This window comes from Arachis ipaensis, chromosome B02, assembly GCF_000816755.2.
Source record: "Arachis ipaensis cultivar K30076 chromosome B02, Araip1.1, whole genome shotgun sequence".
Taxonomy (NCBI): domain Eukaryota; kingdom Viridiplantae; phylum Streptophyta; class Magnoliopsida; order Fabales; family Fabaceae; genus Arachis; species Arachis ipaensis.
In genome coordinates this window covers 104,194,149-104,208,721 of record NC_029786.2, presented here as the reverse complement: position 1 = coordinate 104,208,721, position 14,573 = coordinate 104,194,149, and the positions used below count along the sequence as shown (strand labels likewise).

The following is a 14,573-nucleotide window of genomic DNA, read 5'->3' as shown; positions in this document are numbered from 1 at the left end:
AGTTGTACAAAACAAAAAAGTTAGGAAAAATGAATTCGAATGGAAACACCAAAAATATAATATGAAATTATGAATTAACTTTAGTGTCATTCCCCCATTGTACCTAGTAAGGAGATGTTGTGCTAAATTTAAATTTACTTGGAGCAGTTTTTAACAATTTTGTATGAGAGATTAAGAAATGAAGTAATAGTAATAAGAGTTGTATGCAACATGATTTGTAAATAAACCAAATAGTGTAGTAGTAAGAGTCTTATACAATATGTATAAGTAAGCCAAATAATGCGGAATTTGAATATTTATAACCGGAACTTCTTATAATTATGATTATTAATGACACTTTGTTTGTATATATTTATTGTATTTAATTAGTAATTTATGCTTCTGTTGAATAAGATTTTTTTTTTAAATTTTTTTCTTAAAGATGATTGGTTAATTCTCGAGTTAAACTTTAAATTGGTCCCTGAAATTGTACTCGAACTTCAAAATGGTCCCTGCAGTTAATAGTTATCAAAAAGCCACTGCAAAATTGTACACTTGGTTCTAGAGAAGTAGAAGAAGCACTTCCATAGTTGGAGCTATTGAGCTTGTAAAGGATCCATCTCATATTTTCCTTTGGACATATTTGATGAGTAGGTTCTTTAATTTTATTTACACCAGAACTTAATTGGTTCTTCAGAGGTAGAAAAAGCGCACTTCTATAGTTGGAGGAGCTATTGAACTTGTAAAGAACATCTCATATTTCTGTCGGACTCCTATTTGATGAGTAGGTTTTTTTTAACTCTGTTTTGCATCAGAGATTAAAGTGGGAATGTATTACAGAATGCAGTAGAAGAAAATTGAGTATAGAATAATTTTTCATTTTCTACAATGCATCACATAATGCTCCAAAAGATAATATTTATGGTTGTCATTATTGGTCAAGTAAATTACTAAATTTATCATTTTATGTACTTTTATCAGAATATGAAAAATTAGAAAATGGAACTTTTCACATAAATTTTTATATAAATCAGCAGAATATCACAAAAAAGTTGGATTTAATTTATGTGCACTTGTAAATCAGTTGACGCAGATATTTAATCAGACACCAGAAGATATTTAGTAACAAAAGTGATTATGTTTTGCACCCATTACTTGAAAAGACATTCAAAAGGTGACAAGAATGAATTTAATTAAATAATAATAGAAATAAGTTTACACTTAAAGTTAAATCGTTCGATCTAGTGCATTGTATCTTTCTCTGGATGTAAATTTGGCCATGCAATCCAGCAGATAACTACCACCTTTTCCTTACCAATTGATGAAAACTTTAGTTGAGTGCAACTACAGCCACATCTTGTGAACATGTCAATATAATAAATCTATTCTTAATATATAAAAGTAGGTACATAGGTTTACCCACATTGCTTCTAAGTTATTTCTCTTCTTCTACTAACGCCATGTCAGCACCAACGCTTACTTGGCAAAATTTTAGAATCCACCACTCAAATCTTGCCAAATTAACTTTTATTTTCACATAAAAAAAAAACACAAAAAACAACTAAAAAACACAATAAAAACCAACAAATTAACTTTTTCTAAATCAATCCTTATTTCTAAAACAACAAAAACACAAATTAACATTTACCCCAACAAAAAGCTCTCAAAACCAAAGAGCTTATTACCTTTCACAAACCCTCACCCTCTTAGTACCTCTCCGTACCGAGATCCTATTTCCTCCATCCTCTTCCGGTCCCATTCTATTTCCTCCATCCTCTTCTGGTCCATGAGCCATTGTTTTTTCCTCAAAACAAATTATACATCGCGATGTCCATCTCCGGCGGAGCCGCATTGTATAAATTGCAGAAACCATAGCAAACTCCATTCCTCCTCTTGCGGATTTCTTGCCAGAGCTCGATTCTGGGTCTCAGACCAACGTCACCATTCGGCGCCGCCAACGTAGGAAATTTGTCTCAGGTATCTTCCTAAAGATTTTCAACTTTATCGTTTACTCTTCTCATTGTTCAATATCATTTTCAATAGCCCTATTTATTTGTTATAAATAATAACATTTTAATTGTGAACTCATTACAAGTAGCACAAGTTTATGTATTCCTCTTTTGTAAACGGTTCTGTCCAACACTCACAACCAAAATTAATGTGCATTTAAAATTATTGCTCCCTATATACTATCAATTGCAATATTTCATCATCAAATTATAAATTATTATTATTGCTTCCACAATTTACTTAGAATGGATTATCATTCTTTGACTATGTCTTATTCTCTTTGTTGTACAATGATTTGCAGTGGTAATGACAGACCGGAAGAGTTAATACCCAAAATTGCTTGATGAAAATCAACCAATCACTATTTAGTAAAATATTTTAAAAAAATTAAAACAAAAAACTCTTATCTATTATTATTCAATTGAAACATCAAGTACTAATTAAATGCAATAAACATACATTAAAAGTGTCATAATAATAATAATTATAAAAAATTTCAGTTACAAATATTCAAATTCTACAACTTATACATATTAAGACTCTTACTACTCTTCATTTCTTAATCTCTTATACTAATTGTCAAAAATTCCTTAAATTTAATATAACATTTTTATATGTTTTTCATTCTCATTCATTTATTTTTTTCATTATTTACAAACAAAAAAACCGCAAGAAAAGCCAAAGTGTAGCCATTAATGCAAATTGAAAAATGAAAAAAAAATGCAATTTTGTATAACTTTAATATAAATAACCTATGTCTTTTTTAAAAATAAATAAATTCAAAATCTATTTATAATATGTTCTCTAAAATATTTTTAATATAACATTTATTAAAATATACTATATAGTATAAAACTATAAATAATCTACCTTTCGGCGCATTACGCGGGTCTCACTCTAGTTGTTACTAATAGGTGTTATTTTTTGTAAACAAATATGTACAAGATTACATAAGAAAGCCAATGGCAAACAAAAGATATAAAATTTATCACTTGATCAATCCAAATTATAAGAAAGAAGTACAAACAAGCTGCACAATCGAGTATGGTTTTTTACAAAAAAAGCTTCGTTTCTTCAGCTTGTGTTTGTCAAATTTCCTGCTTCCCTTATTCGCTGAGGTCTTTGTTAATGTGATTCTTCTGCAGTTTATAGAGTTAATGCAGATAGCATTTTATATGCCTTAGACAAATACATTGAAAATCCTACCTGCTGTTATTGCAGATTTCAATTAGAAGTGATGCTGCTATCAACATAGACACCCGAGGCAGAGCCTTGCACCTATAAGATAACAAACCTCAATGGCAATGATGTAGATTGCAAACAGCAAAATTAACATTGTTGTACTCTTTCACTTTCAGTTCAATAAATTTAAATCACATGCTAAAAAAAATTAACAAATAAGAATTTCATTTGAAATTCCATTAAGAAAAGTAAAAATTCTAGAACTATAATGTGTAAAAGTAGCTTGATGTAAAAATAATAATAATAATATAATAAAAAAATGAAATGGTCTTACTTTGGTAAAATCATCCAACAATATTCTTATTTAGATTATTGTTTTCCCTGTAAAAATTTGGACATTGTAAGATACATTTTGGACACTATGAGAGTGTGGTAACAAATTCAAATATAAGGGCATCTTCATTATCCCATGCAATAATTTAATTTATAATCAAAATAGTCATATTCTGTAATCTAATACTAAATCATTGTATAATTGCGTGATTTTGGTAAATTGAGGGAAAACAACAAATATTTGGTTAAACAAGTATAAAGCAGTTTACTGTATGTATAGCTAATAATACAATTAAGGACCATTCACATTTGGTTTTCTCATCAGTTGGTGGAGGATGGTCCCATGACGTTAAACATCAAACTTATCATTTCAATACATTTGGATTCCATTTAGAAAATAAAAGTATCTTATCGAGAAAAAAAAAAAGTAAGAAAAGAGTGAAAGAATGTGATGCAAAAACAAAAAAGAATTTCTGCTTCAACAGTTCAACTCAATAATTGAAGCAAAGATCACCATATTGGGTATTGGATGCTGTAGTGGGTCATAAACTTTTTGAAAGCACTGAAACATGTCACTGCCTTGGAGGAAGAAACAAAGAAGCATATGTGAACTTGTCCCCAGTACCAATAACAGTAAGCATTTCAAGAAAATATCACCACCACACCATATACTTGGCTATCTTACACTGCAAACTACAACTTCACTATTACCCTTCTGTTTTTGTCAATTCTGAGTTTTGAGTGCATACCACAAACCACTTCCCTTACCCTTTCATACTTTCTTGATCTTGTGAACATGGCTGCTGAACTTGTTGGAGGAGCTTTCCTCTCTTCTTTTCTCAATGTCCTTTTCGACAGGCTGTCTGATCCTGATTTCATCAACATGATGAGAGGAAAGAAGGTTGACCAGAAGCTGCTTCAAAGGTTGAAGACCATTCTGAATGTGGTTGAAGCTGTGCTGAATGATGCTGAGAAGAAACAGATCACTGACCCTGCTGTCAAGAGATGGCTCGAAGATCTCCAAGATGCTGTGTATGATGCTGATGACTTGTTGGATGAAGTCGCCACCAAAGCTGCCACTCAGAAGGATCCACCAGGTAACTTCCTGTCTCGCTTTCTCAATTCGCAAGATAGGGAGATGGTTAGTAGGATTGAAGAAATCATTGCTAGACTAGAAGATATTGCAAAACACAAAGATATCCTTCGGCTAGAAAAGATTGCAGCCAAGAACATGTCTGGGAGGATTCCATCAACCTCGCTGGTTAAAAAATCTGATATATTTGTTGGAAGGGACAAAGAAAGGGATGCCATAGTGAATTTGCTTTTAGATGATGCTTACAATGGTGAACTGTCCGTGATTCCCATCGTGGGCATGGGTGGGATAGGAAAAACTACTTTGGCTAAATTGGTTTATAATGATGACACAGTGCAACAAAAGTTTCATGTGAAGGCATGGGTTTGTGTTGGTGAGGAGGAATTTGATGTTCTGAAGGTCACAAAGGCGGTGATAGAGAAAACTTGCAGTGCTTGTTACTCAAATGATTTAGATACAGCTCAAAATCATTTGAAGAATGGGCTAACGGGGAAGAACTTCTTGGTTATTCTGGATGATGTCTGGAGCAGTAATCGTGAGCGTTGGGAAAGTTTTCTAACACCTTTTGAATGTGGAAGTGAGGGAGGCAAGATTCTTGTAACTACACGTCTTGATACAGTGGCTTCTGTGGTGAAAACTAAACATAATGAAGCTCACAATTTGAGTTTGTTGAATGAAGAACAATGCTGGTCAGTGTTTGCAAATCGTGCATGGGATCCTTCTGAATCTCGAGATTGTTCAACTTTAGAAGAAATTGGTAGAAAAATTGTTAAAAAATGTAAAGGGTTACCTTTGGCAGCTCAGGCCCTTGGAGGGTTATTGAGAGGGAAAGATAATGAAAAAGACTGGATTGATGTTTTGAATAGTGAATTCTGGGAACTCTCTGAGGAGGATAGTGGGATTCTTCCTGCATTGAGAATCAGTTATTACCACCTTCCTTCGTATTTAAAACGCTGCTTTGTTTATTGTTGTTTGTATCCGAAGGACTATGAATTTTATAGAGATGAATTGACATTATTGTGGATGGCAGAAGGTCTTTTGCTACAACCAAAGGGTGGAAACATTTTAAAAAATGTTGGTTATGAATATTTTGATGATTTGGTTTCAAGATCATTTTTTCAACGTTCCAACTCTGATGATAATACATTTGTGATGCACGACCTCATGCATGATTTAACAACATTTTATGGTGGAAAGTTCTTTTCTAGTATGCTTGAACACAAGACTGCAGCAAAGCATGATATGAAAACTCGCCACTTGTCATGTGCTCGCCGCAAGAATGATGATGATTCGCTTATGAAGATCATGGAAGCATGCAATAGGTTAAAACATGTGAGGACATTGATGCAAATCAATTTGCATAAAGGCGGCGTAATCCCAGAGGGAGATGGAGTAACCGTTCCTTGTGACTTACTAGAACAATTGAAGTGCTTACGAGTTTTGTCGTTTAATTTTTCTTCAGATGATGAAAACTTGATGCATAGTTCAATTGGCAAATTGATCCATTTGCGTTTTTTGGATCTTTCATTCACATCCATCGTGACTTTGCCCGAGTCTTTAAGTTGCTTGTACAATTTACAAACCTTGAAGTTGAGAGAGTGTAATAAACTTAAAAAGCTTCCTAGCAAGATGCAAAATCTTGTGAATTTGCGTCATCTTGATATTTCCGGCACTGATGATTTGGAAGAGATGCCAAAAAAGATGAGTGAATTAAAAGATTTGCAATTTTTAAGTTCCTATGTTGCGGGCAAACATGAAGAGAATGGGATTGGAGAATTGGGAGAGTTAGCACATCTTCATGGATCATTGAGTATTGAGAAATTAGAGAATGTTAAGAATAGTGGTGAAGCATCGAGTGCAAGAATGTATGAAAAAATACACCTGAATGCTTTAGATTTGAGTTGGACATCATTTGAAGAAAGTGAGGTTTGTGATTCCCAAACTGAAAAAGCTATTCTTGACAAATTATGTCCTCACAAAGACTTGAAGATGCTATTCATCTGGCGTTACAGAGGTACCATGTTTCCGGATTGGGTAGGGCAGTCTTCGTACCACAACATGACTGTGTTGATGCTGAGTGGATGCAGGAATTGTTGGATGGTTCCTTCACTTGGACAGTTACCCTCTCTGGAGAGGCTGATCATTGAAGAGTTCGAGAAGGTGAAGAAGATTGGTGGGTCATTCTATAAGGGTGATGGAACTCATCAGCATCAGGAGACACCCTTCCGATCCCTTAAATTTCTCATGATTCAAAGAATGCCTTGCTGGGAGGAATGGGAGTCATATGAATGTGATGATGATGATCATGCACCATTTCCGAAACTTGAAGAACTTTGGATAGAGGACTGTCCTAAGTTAAGAAGAGATTTGCCCACTTTCCTTCCGTCTTTGAAGCAACTCCGCATTCGAGGATGTGAGGAGCTTGGTTGTTATCTTCCAAGAGCTCCCATCTTACGCGAATTATTTATATTAGGCAAACAGAAAGCAAGAATGCGGGACCTACCACTTTCACTGCAAGTACTAGGAATCGGAGGAAAGCAGCTTGTGGAGGATGTGTTTGAGGCCATGACCCACACCCAACCAACCTCTCTCCGTTATTTAGAGATCTCAAATTGCTCATCAGCGGTGTCATTGCCAGGGGATGCTTTGCCCCCTTTGTTGAAACATTTGCGGATCAATAACTGCAAGAATGTAGAATTCCCAATGCAACACCAACAACATCACTCGCTAATGGAATTAAAAATAGACAACAGCTGTGATTCACTTACATCCTTCGCATTGCCAGCGTTCCCAAATCTCTGGTCTCTGACAATTGAAAGATGTGAAAATTTGACATCTCTGGAGGTGTCACAGTCACAGTCCCTCCGAGGATTATGGATTGAAGAATGCCCTAAGCTGGAGAACATAATAAGGCTGCCTGCCTCTTTATGGGAACTCAGAATCAGAGAATGTCCGTTGTTGGGTGAAGGCATAGAGAGGAAGGACCCCCACATTTGGCCATCCATTTCCCACATCCCCCGCATTCAACTTGATGGGAAATGGATTCGCAATGACTCAACATCTTAAAACAGGTAACTCTTTTGCTCTCTCTATCCCGAAGCCTCTTCACTTCATCTTCTCCAACATCATATTCATTCTCTCCTACATAATCTTACTTTTATTTTCCAGTTTTAAACTAATAGCTTATTCACCATTCAAGTTGATGGCAGGAGACAGTTTCCATGAGGACTCAACATCTTAAAGCAGGTAAAGCATTGTTTTTTGTCATCTATATTTCATTCTAAACCTTACAAATCCTCATTCAACATGCTTTCTCACAATGACAAGTTGACAACCCCCATCACATTCATTCAGTTCTATATTATAATAAAGCAAAACAGTGCATCAAGCTAAAACCTCTTTAAACATGTTACTCCCAAAAGGCCAAAAGAATAACAAGGGAGTAATGGACTAACCACTATCTATTCATTATGATTCACATTCTGTGTTTTTAAATTTTTATTGTTAGTTACAAAAATAACATGAAATTTCCAACTAGCAGTTCAACACTCAGGTTTCTTAGCATTTCATAGTTTTCATTAATGTCCTCAACTATGGCTACTACTCATTTATGTATAACTACCACCATCTATGTTTTGGCTGATGCAGAGAGTCCGTTTTCAAATGAAGGGGTAATTAATTTTTTCTTTTTTTCATTTTTTCCAATTTGATTACTGTGTAGCTATGCAGTATATTTCCTTCCAATAAGTGAGAATCTTAAGTTTCATTGAACCAGGATAATTTAATTCTAGTGCATGATGTAATAAATTTATCTCGAAATGCATGTATTTTATGGTGCTATATAGTTGCTGATAAAGATTTGATTCACATTATCATGTGGTCAGGTCAAACCAAGCAATGCATCATTACAAGATGTGTCAAGGGTGAAATACTTGCATGCATGTATAGGTGCCACACTTGATACCTTCAGCTATGAAATTTCTGTTGATACTTGAGACACATAAATATATACTTCTTCTGTTTCCTAATTTTCTATTTCAGGAACGGATCAAACATAAAGGGGCCATTCTAAGATTTATTTGACTTATTGGATGATTCAAATGTAAGCTATGGCCAATTATAGAGATATCCCAAACTCTCAGCAAAATGGTACAATTGGTTCTTGAGAGGCAGAGAAGAAGCATTTCTATAATTGGGGATATTGTTGCAGAAGTTTGGAACAGGGGAATTGCATGCTTGAGTAGTTGCTGGGATGTATAGTTTTTTTTTGAGTTTTTGTGATGTAAAGTGTTGGTTTGACGAATCTTGATGGCAATGCCGAAGGGATTCAACCACAACACTAGGCTTTATGTCTGTTATTTTGGATGTTAATAGGAAAATTTTATGTTATAAACTTCATTATTAACTCATCTATTCTTAATATATAAAAGTAGATACATAAGTTTACCCACATTACTTTGAAGCTATTTCTCTTCTTCTACTAACGCCATGTCAGCAACATTGCTTACTTGGCAAAATGTTAGAATCAACCACTCAAATCTTGCCAAATCAACTATTATTTCCAAATCAACAAAAAATAAAATATACAAAAAAAGAAAACTAAAAAATACAATACAATAAATTTGTAACGTACAAATACATTGAATCCATATTCCTATATTTATTATATTTTACCGTTATAAACAATTATAATCCCAACAATTAATTTATTAATTTTTATAAATAACAAATGTCATAATAATATTATTAATTATAATAAATTTTACGTTACAAGTATTCAAATTCTATACTATTTGAACTACTTATATAAGTCTCTTACCACTATTCTTTCAAATAACATCAAATTTAACACAAAAAAATTATTTCTGAATTAGACATCTCAAACTTATTCAATGGAGCATCATTCTTTCAAGGCAAAATGATTAGAAATCGAATAACTATCAAAGATCTAATAGCCATGCAACGAGAATCTGATGATCAGGTATGACAAAAAAAAACTCACAACATGCATCATACATTCATACTTACTCAAATACCGTATATCTAATGAATACATAAATTGAATATTAGAATAGGAAAAGATCTTCACAATTTTAGCAACTATTAACAAAATTGATGACAAATTTGTATGAAACTATGTTGAATGTGAAAAGTGTAACTCTATATAAAAAACAACTACATTTGTGGCACATGTAATCAAACACCACAATATCCAACAATAAGGTAACTCTATATACTTTTCATAATTCTATCTATCAAATTATTAGTTACTAATCCAATATTTATTTTAGATTCAGAATTCAATTAAAGGTTTCAGATTAAAGTGCTACAATAATTTTTGTACTATTTGATGGCGAAGCAAAAAAAAAATTATTGGGCACAATTGCTTCAAATCTAATGACACTCTGGAAAAGTAATGGCATTGAAGTACCACTCCATCAAGAGATTAAGAAGAAATAAAACCATACAAATTCAAGACATTTCTTCAGAAGAAGAACATACATGCAAAGATGGAACAAACAACACAATAGAAAGTGCATCCAACTCAACAATTCATAAAGAACATGCCTTCACAAGAATCTACTACAGAAAGAAGAAAGTAACAACTCTAACAACAACCAATAAAAAAAAAGGAAGACGAGCGCTACATAAGAAGACTAAGTCCATCAACTAAAATTGATGAGTTTGGAAAACTCTAATTTAATTTTGATGATGAACAAATATTATTGAAATAATTAATTACAAAATTATTAATTTGATTTTCATTTAACATATGTTAATTAATAATTTTGTGATGCAGGTTTCTAATTGGGCCGAAAATAAAATTCTGATACAAGCCCAATTAAATAAAAAATTAAGCTTTGGTTTGATGCTAGAATATATGATGAGTATGGCTGAATTATTTATTGTGCTAATTGGGCCAGATTGAGTTATTATTATTACTACAAGCCCAAATGAATACTTTCCTATTTGCTCAATGCATGATCCAAAAATTCATCAGGAAAGCAAATGTTATTTCTGGGCCAGAAATTAAATGTTGTTGCAACTAAGCCCAATTTTACATTTGATAAAAGTTCCTCATGCATGATCCGGAACCAATGGAAAAAGGAAAGCAAAATTGCTTTCAACGGATCCAAGCATTTCACCATGTGATGGATTCCAAAATTCATTACATTGTCATTTATTGCATGGGAACTATGAGAGAGAAAACAAGACACTTGATTTGATTGTAGCACTTATGGCTACACGCTACTCAGCAAGGAAAGAATCATTTCATTTAATCTCATTCTCTTTCCTAATTCAATACTTTTCAAACTTCTCTCTTCTCTCTCTATTTGCTTCTCTTCTTCGGTTATTACACAGGAAACAATGGATGCCATGGAAGCTACATGAAGCTACCGAAGTGAAGGAAGAGCAAGTCTAAAGACCATCACAATGATGGCAAGAAAACATAACAAAACAAAAGTGTGTTGTGGCTGAGATTTTCACCAAATATGGTTAGATTTGGTGAGGTAGTCTCGAGCTCTTCATGCTCAAAAAGGAAGAAGAAGATTCGGCCAGCAAGGAGGAAACTCTTGGACGTGTGACTTGTCTTTGATTCTGCTCAACCACCACAGGAAGTAGCTAGAGTGGCGAAGTGATGGTAGAGGCAGAGATTGAAGCAGATGAAGTCATCATCATCATGAAGCATCAAGGGCCAGAAATCCATCTTGGAGAGCAAGCCAAGGATGGAGAGCTCGGATTGATGAAGAGTGGTGACCAAGAAAGGACTAGAGGTAATTGCATGTTGGGTTTTGCATGGTTATCTCTTCTCTCTCTATGTGGCCGAACCGGTTTTGTTTCTTGAAGAATAAGAAGTTGGCTTAGGTTTTGGCTTCAAGTGTGGAGGCTTCTTTCTTCTATAAAAAGGGAGAATAGCCACTGTTTGGAGCAAGGAGTTAGAAGTAAGCAGTGAGAGTGCAAGGCATAGGATTCTCAGAGCTACCTAAGCTTACAGATTTTCTTCTCCTTCAATGTATTCTGTTTAGTATTTTTCTGTTTAATTTTATCATGTCTTGAGTCTCATGGAAAAAGGCAAACAGTGAGGTTTGTATGAAAAAGCCATAGAGCGGAAAAAGTCAGAGAGTGCAAAATTAAAAGAAAAAGTCATAGATGTCCTTAGAGTTCCTTTGTTCATCTATGTTGTGTTTCATGATTCTGTGGGAATCCCCTTGTAAGTTGGGTTAGCACTTTACAGTCTGTAATCAGGAAGATTATAGTGAAATTCCATCATGGTTGTGATGGAGACTGAATGTAGGCTGCACTGCACTTAGCAGCCGAACCAGGATATATCTGGGTGTAATTTTCTCTCTTCTCTACTCCATTTCTGTTTCTACTGCACAGGGGCTAAAACTGAAAATTATCTAATGCCAAGTGACGAGACAAAAAGAAAAGTCTCGTGCCAACTGACGAGATAAAAATAAAAGTCTCGTGGCTTGGGACGAGACAAAAATCCAGAAGTCTCCTAGAAGTTATTTCAAAGGCCAGCAAGTGTTACAAAGCAAAAAAGGGGGCTAAGATTCAACCCCCCTTCTCTTAGCCACTGAAACCATCAATTGGTATCAGAGCTTGGTCTCAAAGAGATCAAGCTTTGCAGCTTGGAGCAAAGATCCTCATGGCAGAAAATAGTGGCTCAAATGTGGTGTCCTATAATTTGACCGAAGGACAATCAAGCAATAGACCTCCTCTGTTCAATGGGAAAAATTATACCTATTGGAAGGAGAGGATGAAGATATTCGTACAAGCAGTGGATTACAGACTTTGGAAGATCATCCTGGAAGAGCCTCAATATCCAACTGTTACAAGTGCCGAAGGAGTTGTTTCTCTTAAACCTGAAGCAAGTTGGACGGATGAAGATAGAAAAAAGGTGGAGCTCAACGCCAAGGCCATCAATCTGCTCAACTGTGCTATCAGCTTCGAGGAGTACCGACGGGTATCAAGATGCACAACGGCAAAGGAAATCTGGGACAAAATACGAAATGTTTGCAATGAAGGAAGGAGAATCCCTTGATGAGATGTTTGAACGCTTCAACACCATTATTGTTGGCTTGGATGCTATGGGAATCAAGTATCCTGAATCTGTGCTAGTGAGAAGAGTGTTGAGATGTCTCACAAAAGAGTGGAAAACAAAAGCTTTAATTATCTCTGAGAGTAGTGGTCTTGACTCTATGACCTATGATGATTTGAGAGGAAATTTACTTGCTTTTAAAAACACCTACTTAAAAAAAGATTCAAAAAAGAAAGGAATAGCTTTTTCTTCTGTCACTAACCCTCTGGATGATGAATCCAGTGATAACTCATCTGAAAATGAATTTGTGTTGTTTGCAAAAAATTCAGGAAAATGATGAAGCTCAAAGGCAAAGGCAGCAACTCAAGGAAAATGAAGAAAGACCTTAGCAAAGTAACTTGTTACAACTACAAGGAAATGGGGGCATTTCAAATCTGATTGTCCCAAGTTAAAGAAGGAAGAGAAGCCAAAAAGAGGAAAGAAGAAGGGACTGATGGCTTCATGGGAAGATTTGGAAAATGACTCGGATGATGATGATGAGAAATCCAAGACCAAGTCACAACCTTGTCTCATGGCAGATCACATAGATCAGGTAGTCTTTCATAACCCTAACACTGAAGATCTTCATCTTATGATAGACCACCTTTCTAAAAAAATAAGATGTTTTCTGCTGGAAAATCAAGAACTTGAACAACAAATCACCATTCTTAAAGCTGAAAATAGTTTTCTTAAAGAGAAAGTGAGAGAGGCCGAAACTGCTTGTGATCTTGTTGAGGAAAATAAGCAGTTAAGAGCCCAAATTAAGAGCTGTGAAAGTAATCATTCCGTTCTTGCATATGTAGATTGTTTTAAGCAAAATGAAGAGTTGTTTAAAGAGGTTAAAAGGCTTAAGGAAGACTTAGCCAAGTTCACCCAAAGTTCTGAAAATCTGAATCAAATCTTGGCTAGTCAAAAACCTCTTTATGACAAGGCTGGGTTGGGGTTTTATAAATCTGAAAAATCTCATTTTGAAAACATTGCTTTATCTTCAAATGATATAAGGTATCAAGACCCCACCTACTTTAACAAAACAGCAACTCCAAGATTTTGTAGGCTATGCAATCGAAATGGACACTTTCCTATTCAATGCTTCTTTGGTGAAAGAATGATTGGTGATAAAGTTTGTAAAGTTGTTTTTGATTACATGGCTTAGGACATAAGAGATGGTTTAACGTGAAAGGATCCAAGAAAATTTGGATACCTAAGGTCACTTAAGCTTATTTTGTAGGTGTGCCTAGCATCCAAACGGAAAGGAAATATGTGGTATATGGACAGCGGATACTCTAGGCATATGACCAGAAAGAGAACCTTCATAAAGCTTGATGAATATGATGGAGGACTTGTCACTTTGGTAATGATGCGAAAGGAAAAATAGTGGCTATTGGGAAAGTTGGTAAAAACTTTTCTTCTTGTATAAATGATGTTCTTCTTGTGAATGGCTTGAAACATAATTTACTTAGTGTTAGTCAACTGTGTGATTTAGGTTTTGAGGTTATTTTTAGGAAGTTTGTTTGTTTAGTTGTTTGTGAGAAAACAGGGGATATTTTATTTGAAGCTAAAAGATGCAATAATATGTATGGATTGACTCTTGAGGACCTAAAAGAACAAAATGTAACATGCTTTACATCTCTTGAATCTAAAAAGTGGCTATGGCATAGAAAGTTGGGTCATGCAAGCATGTACCAAATTTCTAAGCTAGTTAAGAAAAATCTGGTTAGAGGAATTCCAAACATCAAATTTGATAAGGATCTTACTTGTGATGCTTGCCAATTGGGCAAACAAGTAAAATCCTCTTTTAAACCTAAAGATGGAATCTCAACCAAAAGGCCATTAGAGATGTTACATATTGATCTTTTTGGACCAACAAGAACTCAAAGTTTAGGAGGTAAA

At 34.6% G+C, this 14,573-nt stretch overlaps 1 protein-coding gene across 12 annotated transcripts in view; it reads left to right on the top strand.

Moving 5' to 3' along the window:
- The window catches only part of LOC107626141 (putative disease resistance RPP13-like protein 1), a 79,786-nt gene that overhangs the window by 23,189 nt on the left and 42,024 nt on the right, over nt 1–14,573 (top strand). The window contains exons 1-4 of one of the 12 annotated variants that reach the window (XR_002358104.1): nt 3,918–7,668; nt 7,807–7,843; nt 8,482–8,545; nt 8,639–9,047. Coding sequence is in view for 2 of the 12 variants with exons in the window: in XM_021116487.1 (XP_020972146.1) it covers nt 4,301–7,663 (3,363 nt within the window). In the remaining 10 variants the exon portion in view is untranslated. Of the gene's footprint in view, nt 1–3,917; nt 7,669–7,765; nt 7,844–8,481; nt 9,048–14,573 lie in introns of those variants that run through there. The other 11 variants (XR_001617479.2, XR_001617476.2, XR_001617478.2 and 8 more) reach the window with 11 other exon arrangements.